Here is a 22,739-nt window from a genome sequence, read left to right as displayed (position 1 = left end):
AAATTACACAGTGTTAAGCAGATTATAAGGCATTAAAACTATAAAAGTATGCTTATGCATATAGACATGGGATGCATAGCAAGTGTCATCAAAATAATTTTGTCATGCAGATTGGCGCCACGGACCGCCAGCGACTGGTCCGCTGACCCCAGGTTGGGGACCCAGGCTGCTCTAGCTGACTGTGGGAGATGACTAAGGGCTGTTGTAGCGTAACAAATTAACACTTCTTCATGGTACTTGTTAATCGCACCAAAGCCGCTGTATGACCCAGCTACTCAAAAAGAGGACATGGCAACAGCTCCTGGCTCCTTGAGCCCTTGTGGGAAGGGATTAGAATTAGGTTAGGGTACTGAGTGTGTGTGTGTGTGTGTGTGTGTGTGTGTGCGTGTGCGTGTGCGTGTGCGCGTGACGCGTGTGTGTCACATCAGAATCACTATGTCATGTATCAAACATAATAAAATGACTTACAACTTACTGTACACAGTAAAGGTAAAATATCACACTTTCAAAGTTAAATTAACCTTCTGGGATTTTGCTGTGTAGTTGCAATAAGATACTGACCATAGATCTACCCATAAAATGATGTCCACAATATTTGCTCTTGACTTCAGGACCAAAGAATAGACAACATTTGCCTATGAAATCGTAACGTCATCAACCAATGCAGCTCTATCTTGCATCCCAAAACGACTACCGGTAAATAGTAAGACGCAGTACCTAGGTAGGCAGGCACCGTGTTTGCAGGAGGGATGGCGTTCTTTGTCACAGCACTAGTGACTCCCAACAGGTTAGCCAAGGGCACCTGTCAGCAGGGGTATTGAACGATGAGGAATGAGGTGTTCCTCTGCATGTGCTACAGCAACAATTAAGTGGAACTGCAAGCCTTAAGTCCATTAGCTGCATAATAGTTGTGGTGTGAAGTGAACTCTGCCATGATCCACATGAGTTAGAACGATTTTTAAAACTATGTCTTTAGATTACAGTTATCGTGCTTGGTGTGAACTGCCCTACTGGGGTTTTGACTCCCAGGGTTTTGTCTTGCTTTTGCAGTTTTTTGACAGCCTAGTCTGTCTCATGCTTCGATCCATTAGGACTATGAAACATGGGGATTAGGCACTTCATTACAATGTGATGTCAAATGAAGGGAGACTACAAAGATGTGTTTGTTTTGGTCCGGGCCGCTGGCCTAGCGGTCTGGGCACCTAGGCTCAATGTAGCCTGACAGCGCGTCACAGGTTCGAGTCCCGATCCCGACGGCCTTTGCTGCATGTCACTCCCCATCTCTCTCTTCCCGTCTCCTCTCTATCTTCATTTCAGTGTCAATAAAGGCATAAGAAGCCCCCAAAAATATATCTTTAAAAGATGTGTCTGTTTTTAAACAGAATGTGAGCGAGATCAAGATAAATGGCTCCACGACTCTATAAACCCCATAGAGACATAGAATACTTATGATAAGTGATTTAAGTGCGTCATGCGGTCTGCAAGCGAAGACACAGTTTTAGGCTCCCTACCTAGAATGACTGTGAGACATCAAACAAAATCAAGCCTTGCTTTTATTACTATGTCTCACAGTCATTTAAAGTTGCAGTAGTGACTCAGCTAGTACTGGTAGTGTATAATTTCCTGGAAAAGCTGCAGGCATGTTTATGGAGTAACACAGGCAAGGGTCAGCTGAGTCATCCTTAGTGTCTGTTGACAGCTTTTTACCAGGATGTTGTGCGCACTATAGGCAGGTTTGTTTAAGTACATGTGGTCATACATATATACATCTTATGTTAGAATCATGTACCAAAGTCACCCTGATAGCTCATCAATGCAACAGCCTCTTCCATCTTTGTCTTCCGTCTTTCCTGTCATTCTTTATTGTAAACGTTTCACTGTTTAAAGGAGAATCATTTACTCTGGTCTCTGATGCTCACTAAATCCCAAATTATATTCCAGCTCTCTGTTTCTCTTGAAATGTTGATATCTACCTTCACTTATGCATTACATGTAGATATTTAGGGTAAAACGTATGTATTATGTAAATACATCTAATGCACATTACTTGCATGCAAGTTATAATGCTTGCTCACATGAAAGTCCTTTCTCATCTAACTAATTTGCAATCTTTTTATATAAATGTATTTTCTTTACAAAACATGCATTTTAAAAGTGTGGTGACACTATCTGCAGGCCAGTGAGTTCATTAATATGTGGAAGTGCTCTACGTTCAGCTGTGAGATTAGTTTTAAATTAACACATAAAACAAGATCAAATGCAAGTTTATTCTTCCTTGAATGGGAAATTGGGTGATCTCAGCAGTCCATAGTAGGTTGTACATAAAAACTACAATGGTAAGTATAACGTTTCAATCTCACATTTAACAAGACTTTGCAATATAGCCAACAGTACTACTTAAAGGAGTACCACCTATTTTCAACCTTCTCTTCATTTAATTGGTCCTCTCCAATGGTAATTAAAAGATGCCACCATTTCTGTCGACTCGCCCTGCGTTTCAGAGGTGGGCTGTGGACACTGGACAGTTCAGAAACCTGCCTTCCGATAATGACATCATCTGTGGTCATTTCAGCGTGCAGTGTGTAGCTTTCATTAGCTTGGAATCCCCACCGGTAGTGTCATTGGTAGGCAAGTTTCCGAACTGTCCACAGCCTACCTCTGAGATGCAGAGCGAGTAGACAGAAATGGTAAGTACAGAGTAGCCTTGTGAAACAACGGTTCCTGAGCCATGCGGCCTATACTGTAGGTCAGGAGTCTATCTCCTGATTCATAGCGTGATGTGGCTTGATGTACAAGTACATCCCCCAGTCATGGTGTACAAATACACCCCCTAGACATGACTAGTATGTCGAAGGGACTTACCCACAATCCAACCCTTGGTGCTAAGGCCAAGCAGGGAGGCATTGGGTACCATTGTTATAGTCTTTGGTATGAGTCTGCCGGGGATTGAACCGCCAACCTCTCAATCACAGGGCTGAAACTCTAACTAGGCCACTGAGCTGGTGGAGACAGAAATGGTGCCATATCTTATAATGAGCATTAGTGAGTACTAATTATATGAAGATGAGGTTGAAAATGGGTGCTCTTACATTCTTCCTTGAGTAGATAACTTTAGGCATTTGTAAGATCCTTGTATTTCCCAGAAATGTTATTTGGCTTGCTATTAAGTGTGCCCAAAGCACTTAAAGACACAAAGCAATCATAACAGGTTGTTGAGCATTTGTCAAACAAGTACTTAAGTGATCTGCCTTTGCTCTGCTCCGTTTATTGGGCTGATAGCGTTATCAAGCGATAAGAGCAGTTGGTCGGCACTGACTGCACCCAGAGGAAAGCCACAGTAGTATACTACTTGTAGCAGTCCCTTCCATTTTAACATTGAGGTCCTGCCTCCTCGGGTAGGAGATATGGTGCCTCTATATTCAAGAAAGCAAAGGGCAGTGCCAGTTTCATCCCCTCTGCCATTAGGCTTCTTAATAAAAACAAACCGTCTAATTCCTGACCCCCCTCACCTGGTCGAACTGGACTAGCTTGCTAATGCCCCCCATGACATGATAGGCAGGCGTCTAGATGAGCTGGACTCTGTGTGCTAATAGCTTCCATGGACATGCACGCACACACACACACACACACACACACACACACACACACACACACACTCACACTCACACTCACACTCACACTCACACTCACACACTCACACACTCACACACTCACACACTCACACACTCACACACTCACACATACACACATGAAAGCATACACAAACACATTATGGGCATTCCACAAGTGTGGAGAGGACATTGCTTTCATTTAAAGACCCTTTTAAATTTAGAATTATCTTACCTTTTATAGAATTGAAGTAATTGCTTGGTGTTTTAATTGTGTATATTTTTGTATCGTCTTGTCTTGAATGTAAGCATTGACCCGAGCAAAAGGAGTTTCCCTTGTGGATAATAAAGGACATCTATCTATTGAACGTATCCTAATAATTAACACACATAAACCAGGCCTAGCAATTACTTAACAATGTTGTCCTCCTGTTATAAACAGACTTATTATTGTGATTGTCATTATTACTATTGATGCAGATTTGTTTTTGTAAAATGTGTAATACCTTTGTTGCTCATTGTCCTTATTTGCACCATGTCATGTTATGTAACGGTCTCTGTGATTTTATTATTGTTTTTGTGAGCTTGATGGATGGGGAAATGGCTTGTATGATGTTTTGGTTAACAACCCATACATAATGGATAGGAAATTATGGCAGGGTACAACAGCTGACCCATTAAGATGTTTAAATGAATTGCCAAGTTTCAGGATTATATAATTGTGAAACCTAAAATCACGATTTTCGATTACTGCCAATTAATTGTCCAGCCCTACTGAATGCAGTCCATTTGATTCCTGTTTTAGTGGCACAGGCTGTGCATCCTCCACAGCATGTGAGCTCAATGAGCAACGCTAACAGATGGCTGGGCTGGGTTTGTGTTACTCCTTCATACTGCTTTACAGTACCTGTCACTCTGTGCAGGAGCTTGTCTATTTGTTGTCCAACCCACAACCCCGGGTTAGACTAACCTTCCTTTTGCAGCTTTCTGTCTCAAGAACAGGATCTCAAGAGGGTCCCGCATATGACAGTTGTTTGCGTGGAGGGGAGGAGCAGTGAAAGGCAATAAGTCTGCTTATGAAAAATCTATTATTTTGTGCTTTCAATTTGCCCTCCATCTTTCTACCTCCACCTTTCTGACCATTAGTGAAGGCCCACACAGACTTGATTACAATAGACTTACTTGCAATTAAGTCTGTTGCAATGTGCCGTATAGATGTTGCCAACTCACAGGTGTGCCAGCCGACTGTGTAAACACATTGTGTGTTGTGATGCATACTAACAGATGGTGTTGATTTTTATGACAGATTCAAGAGCAGTCTTGTATCGGTGAGTAGGGTTGAATGTTGATGCCAAGGGGGACTTGTATGTGTTGCACCATGTACTGTAGATGCAAATCATAAATGAAGATGCAGTATTGTTTACTCTTATCCCATGTAGCTACTAGCTAAAGGCTTCTGAATGGTAAAATGCGTTTGCAAGCTTGGTGGATACACATGTATTTTGTCTATCTGTCCTCAGCAACAAATCCAAAAATGTTGCCTTTTTTGACTGATCACCTACGTTTTTCATTTCATCAAGTTCTGCCAGCTATAAGCTCAATGCAGGAGGAGACATACAGTACAGCTTAAGCAACATCAGACTTGTGACATTGACATCACCTCCTCCTGGTTTCTCCAAGAGGCACCATTTACTTGAAATACCTGCACACACACAATCCTGTGTGGCGTAGCCACTTAAACCCTATAAACGTCATTGGTTGGTGTCTTCCAGGGCTCTATCCTTGGCCTCCTCCTTTTGTTAGTGTTCTAAAAATAGCTGATCTACAAGCTCGCAACATGTCACGACACATTGTGAGCTTGTAGATCGTCTAGTTTTGGCGAATTTTCACCTATTATTTATGACACGTCAAGAATACGGATGCTAGGTTTCAAGGGGTTAGCTGAGACTGTATTATCACACACCCAATACTAATCCACATGTTTGTGGGGTCTCGTGGTGTAGTGTAGCTAGGGGAACATACTTTTGGTTATGTTTAGGTAATTTGTTCATTTTAGTCTATAGAGTATATCTACTCTGCCTTTTGTGTGCAACCCAGATAGTTTTTAAGTTGCTTGATTCAATATTTACTTAATAGATAACTGATATTCATTTGATCAGACACACCCCCCTTCTATATAAGCCCATTCAAATTGAAACTCCATGCTAGACTCATTGAAAACACACGTCCCTGGTTCTGTTGACTGATTTTGTCCTGGGATTGGGGAGACCTTCATTTTTCGATTAGGCTACTTTTAACGGGAACGTTTTGGGTAGTAGGCAATGCCACGCAGTTTTGTGGAACAGAGAAACAGAGAAGAGTTGCACAATTTTACTACATTAAAATTGTGAAGAGTCTGTGCGATACAGTTATGTGATCAATATCATTTTCTTATTTTTTGTGAAGCTATGGATGTCTACCTTTGCAAGTCATTGCACGTAATAAGTAAGGCAAATACTTGAAGTGCAATATCAGTATGCTCTTGGCTTCCTTGGGGACATTGTGTCTCCGTGTGTAATTATTCATCACCAGCAGAGTCATGCCTGGAGAACATTTAGAGAGGATTTTAATATGCTACTTACTGTAAGCATTATGATGAGTTTCTATCTACAGTATGAATGACTCTGGACCACTAATTAACGTAAATGCCACACGGCATGCTTTATTAAACAGCAATTTGTCCTACAAGGAAAATTAGTTAATGTAAATAACTCGATGAGCTGCTGCAGGGCAGCTCAGTCCACACAGTCTCTACTCTGCATGGCCATGAGGCGTGGTTCTGGTCTACTGCAACATAAAAGAACAGATATAGTAGGCAAACAATCAGTCCAATTAACCAATTTACAAAGACCTCTATGTTAAATGGTGAATGGTGCATTTATATAGCACTTTATCCAAAGTGCTTTACATAGATCGTGCATTACATTCACCCATTCACACACACATTCATACACTGATGGCGGAGGAAACCATGCAAGGCACCAACCTGCTCATCGGGAGCAATTAGGGGTTCAGCGTCTTGCTCAAGGACACTTCGACACTAACGGTGCGTTTTAACAGCGGGCGACTCTCGGGCGATCGCGGGCGACATCGTCCAAAAGATAAAGAAAGTCTATGAGAGCCGGCGATCGGGCGAAGTGGGCGGGGGGGCGATGAAAGATGGATTTTCTTTATCTTTTGGACGATGTCGCCCGGCATCGCCCGAGAGTCGCCCGCTGTTAAAACGCACCGTAACTCTTCTGGGGGAGCCCGGGATCGAACTGGAAACCTTGCGGCTTCCATCCGGCCGTTCTACCGGCCACTCTACCCCTGAGCCACTGCCGCCCCTATGTTGTTCATAGACCTTTGCAGATACAATATGTCAATCTGTTAACGTAACGTACCTTATGCAGTTTTTTCCGTGTGTGTGTGTGTGTCCGTGCACTTGTACACAAGTAGGGAAGCAATCATTTAATATAAAATATAGGGCATATTTTCACATGCAGGTTATTTGTTAAACTTGGGGTTTCATTTTCATTTTAGTGTTCCATATTGAACAGATGTGGGCACTTCAAAGAAGGGAAAGGTTGCATTGATCAAAGAAGTTGAAAGAAGCAGCACGTGTTGAGGTGCCACAGGCAAAAGACAAGTGTCAGTCATAAGAAAAACATTCATGTGTGTATGCCGCAAGCATTGCCTTTAGTCTTTCTGATGAATTCCTGGGACTGGCGCCAATCGGCACTAGTGAGCTGTTTCAACCAAACAAATTTTGTCAACAGACAAGCGCTTCCACAGAACCCAATGCAGTCAGGGGAAAATTAACCAACCTTAGCTCTGCTCCCTGGCTGCAATGCTCTGCATCTCAAAATCTTTGCTTACTGCACCAGTGCAAAGACAAAGAGCGAGGTACTTTAATGCAGCTGGCAGCCTCCATCATTATTGGTAAAGGGAGTAATGCTCGGCTTTCTTAAGAAGAATCTGTAAAGGAACAAGTACATTTACACACCAGAAGGTTGCTGTACAAGCTGTAACTTTTCTGATGGTACAGTAGTTGCTTTTACACAGATGATCATGCCGAAAGCTTATTATCCTAATCACAACTGAAACATAGTGTTGGGTTTTACTTATGTGATATGTATTTCTCCATTATTGTGAGATGCTACGTTAGATGCTACTTTTCCCCTTTAATCCATTGAACAGGGTCCCCACGGTCATGAAATTCCTGGAAATATTTTGAAATTAAAAAAAAAAAAATCCAGTACTGGAAAAGGTTTGAAATTGATCAAACATCATCAAAGGTCCTGGAATTTATCAAGGGTCCTGGAAAAATATTTGGCTATGCATTGTTTTTGGCTATTGATTTTGTTAAAATAAAACATTTTCATAAACATGAATAATATTACACGAAATATGTAACATAAGTAGTTTTTCGCCGAACGGGCTGTGTGACGGCAGCCTAATGTATGTCTCAAACTTTATTTTTGCTACACTGCCTATCTTTGGGCATTCTACATAGGAGTAAGAGACACATTATTGCGCCGAATGATTGTTATATAGGCCTGGAAATTGGGCTAAATATTCTGGAAAAGTTTTGGAAAAGTTTTGGAAATTCATTGCTAAAAATGTGTGGGGACCCTGATTGAATAAGATGGCCTATTTCAAATGCTGCTGCATAAAACTAAAGTTAACGAAGTGGAATTACATAATTCAAATGTGGATTGAGTGGTAAAAAATGGTTAAAAAAGGTTGCACACTATTTTATTTTTAAAGAGGGCAATAGACTGAGAGTCACAGCGAGGCCAAACGTGTTCCATCTGTTCTACAAGAAGCATGCCAACGGATACCAACAACCCCCCCCCACTACCATAGTCCTCTACTCACCTTTGCCTGACAAGAACACAGCCTGAGGTCCAAGCCCCACCAGTAACGTCACCCATCACCTGTCACCCCAGCAAAGCCATACCTGGGGATGTGCGCAGTCTTTTTTTATTTGCAGTCTTTTTAAGTATTTGCAGACTTTGGGTTATGCACAGTAGCCTATATGCTTAGTTAAACTACTAAAATAATGTACTTTCTGACCCATGGTGAGATCTCAAATTAAGCAACGCTCTGCTCCTTTGTGTTAATGAGTAAAGAGTGTACACGCTGAACACTATTAGCATTAAGAGCACATATATAATATATGATATGTGTGTGTGTGTGTGTGTGTGTGTGTGTGTGTGTGTGTGTGTGTGTACTGTTGTTATATCATTCAGACATTCAGTGTAGCCTTGCCTGCCGGACGTTTTTGACCGACGCATGCTTAAGAAAAGTTAGTTTGTTTTTTGGTTCCTACCCACCTGCTACTAAATTGTGGCGGAACACATTTTTTAAAATATTTATAATGGAAGCAAATGCTGCTCAGATTAGACTGAAAACCTGATAGTCCTTTTGCCTTCAACACAATGACTCACTACAAATAACATCATTCAAAGAACAGAAAAATCTATTCAGAAAGAAAACAAAAGGTTCACATAACAGAAACATCAGAAGCTGCAGATACCTTCATCATCAATATGATACCAGAAGTCCTGTTATTAGACCCAGTCTTGTTGTATTTATGCACAAATATACTGTACCTTGCCAGACAATTGCATTCATTGTCTTTTAGTTTCATTATTTATTTGTGAATGTTCATTATTTATTTGTTCATTCTATAAAATTATTTATAAGTATTTTCATGCGCAAAGAATTTGCCTACAAATTATAGCGAGATAAGAGAAAAAAGGGTACAATTTGAGAGTAATAGAGTATGAGAATAAAAACAGGAATATAAAGAATATAGGGTCAACAGTAGTGTACATTATACGTATACTGTGGGCAGTGAAGAAGTAGTACTTAATATTGCACATACCAGTTAAAAATATTGCAATAATTTTGCAGGGGTTATACTACAGAGATCGACTTTTGGGGATTTTTTTCAATTCCTACTTTTTACTTGTTGTTGGCCTGTTGCATCAATAAGTCCGGTGATCCTTGGCTTTTTGGTGGCTGATACTATGGTGGAGCTTTTGAAGCAGGTGGAGACAGTTGCAGGGATCGTTTGAAATTGTCCATGAAGACGGGCGCTAGTTGATCTGGACAATGCTCAAGGGAGGAGGGGGAGACAGCATCTGGCCCTGGATCCTCTATCTCCTAAATAGCATTTCAACCTACCTCCTCAGTTTGGATTGTTTGGTGGAGGAGAGGAGAGTCTAGTGTCGGCTGAGGAGGTGTGTGCAGTGGTTTGAGGGGGTTAGCATGGCTTCTACCTCACTAAAAGCTACACAACGGTGCTAAGGGGGGATAGAGATTCCTGGGCTATTGTGCTAGTCAGAGGGATTTAGAGGACACAACAGATCAAGATGTGCATGTCTGTGGAGGAGAGGGGTTGAAAAAAACACTAGACTTATGTTTTCTTCTAGCAACAGATTAATCCTCCATAGACTCACCTCTCTCCCTATCCCTGCTTCACTTCCTCCTGATCCCAGGGCTAACTCCTTCTAAAAATAGACTCAACTAGTCGCTCGAGCCAGTCATTCCGTTGGACTGTATGAGTAGAGTCACAGGGAGAGATGGGTGGAGCCGAAATGCCACCCCAGTTCCACCCATATCATCACGTACAGTATAGACTACAGAACGTCACTCTTCTGTGGGGAAAACTGGAGATATCTTGGCTAGAGGAAGTGATTCTGGTACAGCCTTGTCACTGGCTTCTTTGTCAGGGTGACATTTTTGGAATTCTTGGTCAGCTACTGTATGCTGAAGCTCCAGATGATTTCTTGTTGTGAGTAGAGCAAAAATAACTTTGGCTCTTCCAACTAGTCTGTTTACACTCCTCTGTCCTGCGGTTATTATTGCCAGGGGCAACCAGTCTCAGAGAGGTTAGCTCTGGATTTGTCTGGGATTGTCCCAGGGTCTATTTCAGTTCAGTGAGACTGATGGCTGCTTCTGGATGGTGAATGCTCTATTCTATGCACTATATGGCACCTGGCCTGCAGAACCAAAATTCTTGTTTTTCCCTGATCGCCAGATTGATGTGTGTTAACGGGGATCTGTTTAACAGGTTTCTAAGGCTAGTCTTTGTATCTCTCACAGTTACCAGCTAATCTCTTGGATTGAGTTAAAGGGTTCCAGGGATTAGTCTGCGGCACTGTCAGGTGAACCAATAGGAAAGAGTCTGCCTCTACAAAGTCCTGCTATACTGTTTATACTTTTCTAATTTAATCACTGTCTTTAATGTTCTTTTTGTCTCCGCCAGGCCGAAGGCTTGGCCGAGACTATGTTTTCGCCCCGCGTGCGCATGCGTGCGTGTGTGTGTGTGGGGCACATTTTTGGCAACGTTTGACCAATCGGTGTAAAGCTTTGCATGCATACTCCTTAAAGGCCAAGTAAAAAACTCTGGCCCGAATTTCTCACATCGGCCTGTTATAGTGCCACCAGTACAGCGATTTTGTCCAAACATCACGCACATTGGGACACATTATCTCTATGGTCATGTGATTAAGAATAAGATGCATCTCTCAGATTTTTCATATTCCGTCCTGATTGGCTAAGATTGGCTTCCAAAGTTTGCAGAAGTGGCCCGTTTTTATCAAAATGCCTCAATTCATGAACGGAAACTCCCCAAATAAGCCACGCCCATTTCCACTCGACAAGTTTGCCGCCATGTTGCGTTTTCTTTGCAAAACATAGTTTTTGCTACTACTCCTACCCATTTTGTCCAAACCTCACCCAAATTGGTACACCTTATCTCTGTAGCCATGTGATAAAGATGTTTTTGTCAGATTTTTGACTACGATTGGCTTTCAAAGTTTTCTGGAGGAGCTTGTTTTGCACAACATGCCACCACCACTGGACCGATCGGCAGGAAACTTTGCACGCACACTCCCAGTAGGCCAAGGAAGAATCTCCACCCAATTCGGCCTGTTATAGCGCCATCATGAGAGTTTTTATATTACTATGACAGATTTTGTCCAAACTTCACGGAAGTTGGTACACATTATTATTTCTGTAGTTGTGTCATCAAGACGTATTTGTCAGATTTCTTATATTCCATTTTGGTTGGCTATATACAATTGGCTTCCAAAGTATGCAAGGGTGGCATCTTTAGCACAACATGACACAATGTGTTATTTTCCACACATGCAATGAAACTTTGCACGCACATTCTCACTAGGCCAAAGAAGAACCTCCACCCCAATTTTTTCAAATCACCTCATGGTGCCACTACGTAACCCACTTCACGTATTGCCCTATAACCCTTGAACCATAGGTACAATCGTGCAATCATAATCTTTTCTTCCCTCTATTCCTTGCATCATGATGCAACTTCCCATACAGGCTCTGCGTGATTTAGTTCTTAAGGTTGTTACACACCGGGGCGAACCGGCGAAAATAGCGAATATACGCAAAATTCGGACTCGTTCCGAATAATTAAAAGACGCTTTTTCGCTTCGCTTTTTCGCTTTTTCGCTCCATGTACATTGACTTTATAAGGTTTAAAAAAAAAACTAATTATTCGCACGAAAAATCGCCCCGGTGTGTAAGGACCTTTATGCCTATTTGTCTGTTTGTCTGTCTGTGCATCTGTGTGTGTTTGTGAACAGCTCGACAGTCACTCACAGACAGCAGCACAACAATAAATGATGCAACTGCTGTTGTTTACTTTTGACTTCCTTTATTTGGCAAAAATATTGGTTATTATGCAAATTATCTTTCACTCCAGCCTTTGCACAACATTTATGTAATCAGCAGAGCTGATTACATTCCAACTTGATTTGATGACTGAGATGGAGACTCACAGAAAGTAAGAGGGATGGATTTCACTTGACAGTCTTGTGTAGGAGGAATGAATCCTGATTTATACTTGGTTGCACATCGTTTTCGCTCACCGGAAATAGCCCATCCACAAGCTCACAATGTGTTGTGAGCTTGACTTGTAGAACAACTGTACTACCGGAAGTACTGTATAAATCAGGCTTAAAGGAATACGTCACCCACAAAATGACTTCATTTCAATCAAGTGAAGTTAGGGGAAAATGTGGTGTTTTTGTTTTGTGTTTTACCTTTTATTTGTGTGTGTGTGTGTGTGTAAGTTGTTGTAAATGGTGGTGAGTGAATGCTTCTGTTGAGTCGCGCGCCCAGAGAACCAGATGACACCAGGCAGTATCACACGACAAGCTCTGATGTTTAATACACACATACAGCATATATACAGTATTGTACAGTGGACACATGACATGACCAGAAGATATGGAACAAGGACAAGAACAAGAACAGAATGGATAGGAATAGAACATGCATCTTGTACCATTGTGCACAGACATCAGTCTCTCTGATAAAGTAGTTGATGATCATCGTATCACGGATATCAATGCTTGATGCTTACGTAGATACACATGTGTGTACTGGGTCAAGCAGATGAAGGTCATAAATCATGACAGAAGTAATGATGCCATGGGCTGGAGTTTATAAGCTGATTTTTTTATATACTTTTGTTGTTTGCTGTTGTTAATCCTCAACCCTTATTTTGTCTTCAATATATCATGTATTCTCGTTCACAATGAAGGAATGCGACAAAAGATTACAGAGAATTCAAGGCTTCAAAGCGTAACTGAGATCACTTTGGGGTGAAGTTTTCCTTTAAAACAGCGTTTGTGGAAGAAATCATTGCCACGTTTTCTCAGATCTCAGAAGAGCAGATGGAATATAAGCGCTGTCTATCCTTATCTACGGCACTACAACTCCCCCCGCATACGTATTATTCATGTCTTCAAGGTTACAGGCTTGTCTTTTGGCTTAAGTAGTTGAGTTTCTTTTCTCTGAAGATAGGCTTACTGCAAGAACAGAAAATAAATAAACAAATAAAAAACTAACTATTGAAGCAAAATAAGAAAAACAATTGTTTATTTTGTGTGGTGGATTTACTATATTCATGAGGTTCTCACAGTAAATGAGTGATTTATTTTCTATATTGGCATTGATTGTCTGTCTTTAGTCACCTGAATAGAACAATATCATAGGGAAGACCATTTGAGGCAAGGCTGGAGGTGGAATTTTTTCTCTAATGGAGCCAGATGGGTGCATCTGTTGACCCTAGATGCACTGGGCACTGTCCTTTTACTGTAATTGGCACTGCTTTCCGTCTAAATGGAGGAAAAGATGGCATATGATTAGAAAGAAAATGTATTTATGAAAGGATCTCAAGCTTCTATTCTTTCTTTTTTTTTCTTTGTGCTACCTCTAACGAAAGAAAATATTGTGGCATTTTATGTTCTACATCTTCAGTGTTTCAGTTGTTGCCAAACTGCTGAGCACTGTTGTAGATGGCTCAATTTGAACCTTTTCTAATTACAGGTTTAATATTTAATAAATTACTCATTGGAAATGTGCAGGGTCTACATAGTTCTGACACATTATAGAGGTATATGGCTGTTGCCCTAGGCAAAGATTGTTTTAGTAAAAAACTAAACAAAAAGCAACAGTAAGTATATTTGACAATACCATTTTTTCTGTTTTTTCTGCACTCAAAAAAGGATAACAAAGATCTCACTGGGTATTGCATCATGCTACACCGCAGCCTAACGGTTCTCGACAACCAGAGAAAATATGATTTGTCAACCACACAGAAGCGAAGCCTATTGAATTGCATAATTCTGCTAGTGTGAAAATAGCCTGGCCTCAGCCCCCATTCTCCCGGTCTATATACATTGTGTGTGTGTGTGTGTGAGTGAGTGTGTGTGTGTGCGTGCGTGTATTCGACAAACCCACACTCCTTCAGCCAAGCCGAACAGTGCAGTTCAACAGCGAGATGGTTTAGACTGACTACAGACAGATGATCATGGTTTTGAGGAGAATTAACCACTTACAGTACTTTGTTGACCCGGGTCCCACAGGGCTCTATCCTTGATCCCCTCCTTTTTTCCCTCTACACCAAGTCTCTTTGCTGAAAATAGCCAACTATATGTCACTATCTCAGTGTTCCCTGTCTTTCTATACTGTATACCTTTCAAATAAAGGCTCTAAAAAAGCCCCAAGAATAACTTTAAAAGGATCCCTGGCTTATAATCCAAATATGCCTTAATACATTATAATTGCCCTCTATAACTAAAATAAACATTTTAAAACACCTTAAAAAAATATATATTTTAGAAACGGTTAATCTTTTACTCAAGCGGGACAATGCCCGTCGCAAGATGATGATGTCATTTGTCCATGTGTGGTCCAGCCCTATGGAATTTACGGAAAAAAATGTAAAATATTGATTTGGTGCTCATCATATTAACTCTTTGACTGCTAGAAATAAAACATAATTTTGCCACGCCACTGATTTTCGAGTGTTTTCACTCACCTTTGAAAAATCATACTGTTGTTTTGGGCCATAGCAAAATATGACGAAAATATGGTAGCCAAAGAGTTAACCTTAGGAAGTATTAAGTTGTTTTTTATTTTCACATGCATCCCATTAATTCCATAGGGCTGGACCACACATGGACAAATGACATCATTAACTTGCGACGGGAGCGGTCCCTATTGAGTGAAACTATTTATAAAATAACTAAAATATTTAAGGTGCTTTTAATTTTATATTTTAGTTATAGATACAATTATAATATATATGTATCAAGCTGAAGTCAAGCATATGTTAAAGTGTGCATCAAAGGACATCAAAGAACAGAGTGAAGGTGTTTGCAGTATGTGAGGAACACATTTGATCATCAACATTTACATTACAGCAAAATGAACTAAATGTAAATCAAAGGACATTGTTTACAGCTTAAGTTCTAAGGATGGTAAACAGCCTGCAGAGCAGCACTGCTGCCTCTTTGTTACTTTTAATTGGACCTAAAGGGAGGCAAGCCAAACTGCCTTGTGGAAGATTTCCATTTGTAGTACTGTATTTTCTTCTTGTCTTTTTGTGTGTGTGTGTGTGTGTGTGTGTGTGTGTGTGTGTGTGTGTGTGTGTGTGTGTGTGTGTGTGTGTGTGTGTGTGTGTGTGTGTGTGTGTGTGTGTGTGTGTGTGTGTGTGTGTGTGTGTGTGCGCGCGCACACTGCCTGTAACGTTTGTTTATTTTTGTGGAAAAGACCTACTTTTGAGAATGAGCCAGTGTAGTACAGTCATTTGTTTGACCCCCCTCCCTTCAATAAAGTGGAACACAGTATTATTTTGGAATATAAAACATTGACTTTGACTTAATAGAGAACTTCTTGCATCCTGACACATTTCAAGAATAGCATACGGTGGCCCATTTACTGAAACCCTCCCATCTAATTTTCTAAGAGCTGACATTGTCCACGAATGAAATGGTTGTGTTCAAATTTGTTGTTTTTCTATTTCTTCTTTTTGTTGTCTTGGCGTACGTATTGACTATAACCTCTATTCCCATGAACACACACACTCACTCACTCACTCACTCACTCACTCACTCACTCTCACACACACATCTGTTCTCTCATCTACAGCACCTGTACCAGCTCTGCTGTAGGCCTTTCATATTTATTGTCTATAGCAATCTCAATTTCTTTTAGAGATTAAAAGGAAAGTGCATATTAAACAAATCAAATAATAATAATTATGATAATAATACATTAATGTGTGGATCCTTTTTACAGAGACACACACAACTTGTTCATATATGCTCACAAACATTAAATCTGTGTGTGAGTGAGGTAGAGAGGGAGTGAGTATGTGTCTACAAGCATTAGCGTGGGATACAGGGAGCCATGCACAACCACATACTGTAGTAATGCACTTTGCTGGGTTTAGATTGGGTTTCATCACATGGGCACTGATTTCAATTGCCAAGGTAACATCATCTAGCCTACCAGACCATGGGAAACCTCCAGCTCTTCAGTTCTTTATTGTTAGAACTATCTTCTGGCACCAAAGATACACTCACATGTGACAGGGCCATATGCAAATGTGAAATGGCATAGTACTGTACATATGATAACATTTATGGAGTCCAATCATGTCCCAATCATGGTGGCAGAGTGATTTGATGAATCAGGTGGCGGAGTGCCTCTGGTGTTACAAAGGCCAGACCATTGTGGTGGTGTCCAACTTGTAGATGTCATTAGTGTCCTTAGTCAGCCATCCGGGTCACTCTATAGATATATGACCATCCCCAAGACACAGGCTGAGTTTCCCCTCCACTCTGGAACAGTCCCAGAAAATATTGTCTTGAGCCATCTGTGGGTGTCAACATCAAATGCATTAAGCATGTGGCAAATGCCCGTTCCAACCTCCCCAGATGTAGCTTGTATCAGCACAGCTGCATGGCTGAATCAACAGTAGGGAACCTCAAGAGTATTACGTGCTCCTCTTCCAGTTGTCACTGGGGGGGCAACTTCATCTAGTGTAAAGTCACTGCGTTGAAGATGTTCACTTCAATCTTCGTGTCTTCTCCAAAACATTACACATTCTGGCCGACTGCTATAGCACTATTGGCGGATCTCCATTGTGCACCTTTCAGATGTAAATGTCCAGTGCAATATTTTACACATAAGCTTCACATCGAAAGACTGAGGACAACAAAATTTCACGAGTAGTTGTTAGGACGCTTATCCAAGGTTAGGGTTAACGTTAATGAATGACATTTCGTTTATTTGACAGTGTTGCGTGATGATGATCATTGGTCATTATGTACAGCAGTGGTGGAAAGTAACTAAGTACATTTACTCAAGTACTTGTACTTAACACATTACCTGCCATTCACGGTTATATCCGTGAATGCAAATATTTTTTTTGGGGGGGGGGGGACTTCCAGTACCCAAGATAACGTGATCCTAAGATTTACTGCTCCATTCACTCCCTGGTTAACTTATTACTTTAAAATCCTGTATCTCGGCTCCTGTGTACCTTTTTTCTTTACTATGTATTTACTATGTAAACATGCTATTTTTAACTGGCTGCAATTATGGAACGGATTACCGCGATCAGATTTTTTTTTTCCCGATTCTATGTGACTTGTGTGTGTGTGTGTGTGTGTAATGAGGGGATCACTGTGAGGACGGTGATCACGGAAAATATTTTGTGACTGCTTGAAAAGGTAAAAAAATCGTTAAAACGCTGGCACTGGCTGTACCCTGTTTAAAAAAACCTCTGGCAGTGAATTTGTTAAGTACTACTTTGAGTTACTTTTACTTCCATTTCCATTAGATCTGCTATTTTTGTTCCCCTGAGATTAGGGATGCTAGAGTTCAAGTGGTTAATGTACGTGGTAAACGTCCTGCTGTTGAAGACCCATGGTCTAAAGCCAAAACAATCCTCATCATAGTCCCAGTCCCTCTCATAGCCTTTCCTCCCTCTGCAGTCCGAGGTCAGAGAAAAGCCATACATGATGAGATGAGAGTCAGATTCGAACTTGCGTCCTTTGAGCATAGGGTCCATGCAACTGGCACCAGTCACCACTTATTTTTACTCTTGCTAATGTATTTCATGTTTTGTTCTAGTAATTGTTATCTTGTTTTTGTAAAGCACTTTGTAATCTTGTTTTGAAAAGCACTATATTATTATTAAATGAAAAACATTGAAATGTCCCATTTCAGTATTTGTAGAGAGTTGTGTATGACGGGAAACTGTCATTGATAAGAGCAGATACAGAACCCTGGGGGACCTGAGTCAACTATGCATATAGGGTTTTAGTGGTTAATTAGCTCACATCCACTCCTGTCTTGTCTTTTCAGCTGGGGTGAGGCGTTAGACATTGTTAGCTCAAGCTGGCCCATGTCACGTTGATGCTGGTGGACGGCTCATCACACTGCTTTCCCCTCCATCTTCTCCGGCAAGTTTTGCTCCTCTCCACCCTCCATGGCTATGAGCAGTGACCTTGGCTACAGGTCAGACCCTGATGCCGACGAACAGGCCAATGTCCTCACAGACATTATGGCGGCCATAACGACCAGTGAGACGGGCGACTCCACTGCCAATGGAGTAAAGAAGGCCCATCCAGCACGCCCCCGACACTCCGGGAGGAAGTTGTCATTGCAGGAGAGAACCTCCCCTCGCGTGGCTCGCAGGCCAACCGTGGAGTCCAAGCGTGTATCCATATCAGGTGATACTCAGGTGAGAGTTTTTTTAAAGAAAATTCCTATATGATTGTGTTGTTACTGTATCGTGACCTGTTACTCCATTTACGCCTCCGGAATTGCTGATATGGTTTTTGTGGTTTGGTTTTACAGGTAAAGCAGAGAGGGATGTGAATTTTGCTCTGAACTAAACAAACAAACCGATAAAAGGGGAATGAAGTTCATGTAAGCAGTCAACATGGAACAATTAAAATGAACATAATATACTGTAAACACTTTGGCCCTAATTTATGAAATGAACTTAAAACAGAAAACTTTGCATATGGTAATTTACATGCGTTAATTATGTATCGTATATCCCTAATATGAATAGGTATTTCCAATTTGTTTGCTTGTAATGGTGTTAATTGGTGACATGATTACAAACATTTAAAATGGAGCAATTAACACATTCATTGCCAGGTATTCATTAATTAATTAATCCGCCACTGCCAGCGGTTTTACCTTATTTTGAGTCTTTTTGACGATCCAAAGAACAAAAAAATCACCCTGGATGTAAACAAACGTGTCTGTGGAAAGACGAGTCTCTCTTCTTTCCACCGGAAATGTCTTTTTTTGTAAGGTTTTAAGGTGACATTTTCACCTTAACCGCAACTGGGAAAAGAAATCCGAGATAAATGTATTTTTATAAATCTGATAACATTGTAGTGGACGGGGTATTTCTCTCGAAATCAAGGCATCATTCATAGGTTGGCGAAGAGTGCCCTTTAGCGTAATCACTAAAAACACCATGATGACATAATATTAAATCCTTGACAGTCAATGTGTTAGGTTAAATGCTTAATATGTAAGGCCTACCTATTTAAACAAGAGCTTTGACAGTCATCATCAGAGTCATCAGGTCTGGACAATGGCAGATCTGTCTCCATTAGAAGCCACTACGTGTGCGATTGTCTTTGGGGCCGCAGGACCTTTTGTGACGACGAGTAATGAGTGGCTATTAAGTTGCTTTTTTCTCTCAAGGCATGCCCTTCTGGAGTTATTCCACACGTTGGAACCTCAGTGAAGGAGAGAACCCCAACGCATGAATACAATACCTGTGCCAGTACTCTGCATGTTGGGGGTTTTAGCCACTGTTTTGGGCCAACTTGTCCCCATATGAAGGCTTCACAATGCCCATGTCTCCCACAGGGTTTTTGTAGTTCCTCTCAGCAGAATCTGTGTGCCTGCAAACAGAGTTTCCACATGAACAAGCAACAGTGAAGTGATTCCTGTGTATTGAGTTCCTCATTCCTCTCATGTCTGTCCATGTGCAGAAGTAACAGAATTCAGTTTGTTGTAGAGTTGATAGTTTGCTCTCCTTATCTGGCTGTATCTGTATCTGTCCTAATTCCAGCAGTATACCAACCAGAGGTCACAGGAATGGCTTAAGTTTGCACCAAATATTATTGTGTTCTTGTGTTGCTGACAGATTTTAAATGCTGTCTGGTCTGGTGAGCACTATGACTATGCCACTGGACACTTGGACAGAGAATAATGAAAATGAGGTGGGGGTCAGCCACGGTGTGTGGGCAACAGTTAATAAATTGACATCCTAATCCGTCTACTGTGTGTGTGTGTGTGTGTGTGTGTGTGTGTGTGTGTGTGCGTGTGCGTGTGCGCATGCCACATTTTTGGGCATCAAACCAGTTGATTGGATTATATTTGGTTTACAATCAAATATTTGTACAAATGCAATCAATTGAATGAGGTCTCCTCACATCTGTGTACAAAGTACATCCTTCACATAATTCTACATTCATTCAAATTCTGAACTCTGACTGAGGAGGGAGTCTGGGAGATAGGTGTTGTAAGTATTGTCTAATGATCATTGTCCTGATGTGAAAGAAAATATTACCAAAGGAGAAAAAAAAAGTTGTTATATTTATGGACAATCAGAATCTGTTGGAAATGTTTCATTTTGATGTGGTGTCATAATTAAACCTAATGTTGATATGGCACGCTGACTGTCAAGAATATAAAAACATGGCACTTCATGTCAAAAAGGTTGCCGACCCCTGCTATATATCAACACACACACACACACACACACACACACACACACACACACACACACACACACACACACACACACACACACACACACACACACACACACACACACACACACACACACACACACAGTGAGTGAACTCATGACATCTTTAAGATCAGAATTTTACAGTCTGCTGTTGGAGGCTTGCCGCTGTCTGTTCCTTCATGAAAGCAGATTTGCAGGTCTGTCACTGATCCATGGAGATTCGCCCACTCCTGCAGGGCAGTGGGGACACAGTTTGACAGACTGGGAGGGAGAACAGTATGCCATGTTGGCACAGCTAGGACTTCCGAGTGACATTTCAAGACTGCGTAGGAATGCAGATTCACATTTTCCAGACAGAGTAATGAGGGAACGAGTTCAGTTGACAGTTTATCCCTTTTCTTTATTATTAAATCAATTTTGTCCTGCTCTGCATTCGGAACAGGTAAAAAGTGGAGGTAGCTTACAGGTGTCAGCTGAGTTGAAGTGAGAGGGAAGGACCTGACCTCCATTACAGCTGATGTTCAACAATAACATGACATGTTAAGAGGTTGCTACTTTAGCTTCTTTCTTTCAATTTCTAATCACTCTTGGTGTCGAGCTGTCGGCAGGGGCTCAGGAGGTAGTGTGTCTCTCTAGGAAGTAACTGGAAGGTTACCAGTTTGTCCCCGGCTTCTTCTGGGTTCATGTCAAAGTGTCCTTGAGCAAGAGACAATACTCCTAACTCCTACGCCTTGCATGGTTGCCTCTGCAACCAATTTGGATAATGGTGCTATGCTATAGAAAGGCAGACCATTTACTCATTGTTGCATGCTATGTATTTCTCTCGTCCTTTTTCTCTGAACTCATATTGGTCTAAGGGTCATCAAATCAATTCCAATTACCTAAGAGGTCGATGTATGCACAGCAAAATTGAATTACCCAAAATAGATTTCCTCATAGTTTCTTAGTAAGAAATGGAAATGACAAATAAGACTTTTATATTTACCATTAATGGTGTAGATTTGACACAATCACTGTATGAAAGATGACGGACATATCAGAAACATGAATGAGCCATGTATAGTTCTCATTAACGTAGTCGGGAATTATGAAGGCATTAAGCAGTAAAGTGTTCAGCACTTGACTACTTTGTTCACTGATTCCTTTTTTAAATTTGAATGGCATTATTGTTTTGTTTTTCACTTCTGACATGCGTATAGCATGAACACTAAAAAGCTGACCTAGCATAAGGCAGAACTCATGCATTTACCATGGAGCTATTAAAAAGCCTGCATTCAGGCATTATGGGGAGGTTGTTTTGTGGTTTCCAGGGAAGATTAAACAGTGTGTGCACCTATCGATCAGTCGCGCCTTTCCACCTCAGGGTGACAAAACACAAACAAGGAAGAAGAATGGTGTTCGCTGCTTGGCTTAATCAGTAAATTATAATGTATTTAGCTTTCCTGTGGAAATTCATGATTTCCTGTGGCAGCATGTGTCTGTTCAATTATAGCAGCTAGTGTAATGTATTATATAACAAAAAAGTTTCATAGGTTTATTTTCTATATGCATGTGTGCACGTCTAAGCGTGCATTTGTGTGCAAGCGTTGCAGGGCAAGTGTGACAGATTTCTGTTTGGCCGTCCTTTATCCATTAACCCCGACAGAATATTAACTGCAGTGCAGAATTTTCCGAGCATGTGCCAGCAGCCTCCCAATCCCCACTTTCTCCTTCTGTTTTATTCCCATAACTGATTCACATCTCATCATTTCACTTTATCTTTATCTTGAACTGGTTAAACATTTCCTCATTTAACTGAACATTTTCTTTATTTGCTCAGTTTTTCTCAATTTTCTTTATCTTTCTTTTGCCAGCAAGGACAATCTACCCCTACCGTACAACTGCTGTAGTGTCTCACCTGATTTACCCTTCTCCCTCCCCTTCCCCCTCTCTCCATGTGCCATGATTTCTGCTTACTTCACATGGGTCTGTGTGCATAATTC

General features: G+C 41.1%; 1 protein-coding gene across 2 annotated transcripts in view; it reads left to right on the top strand.

The window, feature by feature from the left end:
* Positions 1 to 22,739, top strand: part of camkk1a (calcium/calmodulin-dependent protein kinase kinase 1, alpha a) — a 53,027-nt gene that overhangs the window by 4,008 nt on the left and 26,280 nt on the right. For both annotated transcript variants that reach the window (XM_084073263.1, XM_084073262.1), the window contains exon 2: positions 18,336 to 18,714. In XM_084073263.1, the coding sequence (XP_083929389.1) occupies positions 18,460 to 18,714 (255 nt within the window). In that variant the 5' untranslated portion in view covers positions 18,336 to 18,459. The remainder of the gene's footprint in view (positions 1 to 18,335; positions 18,715 to 22,739) is intronic.

This window comes from Gymnoscopelus microlampas (assembly GCF_963454915.1).
Source record: "Gymnoscopelus microlampas genome assembly, chromosome: 12".
NCBI lineage: Eukaryota > Metazoa > Chordata > Actinopteri > Myctophiformes > Myctophidae > Gymnoscopelus > Gymnoscopelus microlampas.
This window is presented reverse-complemented; position numbering and strand designations above follow the sequence as displayed.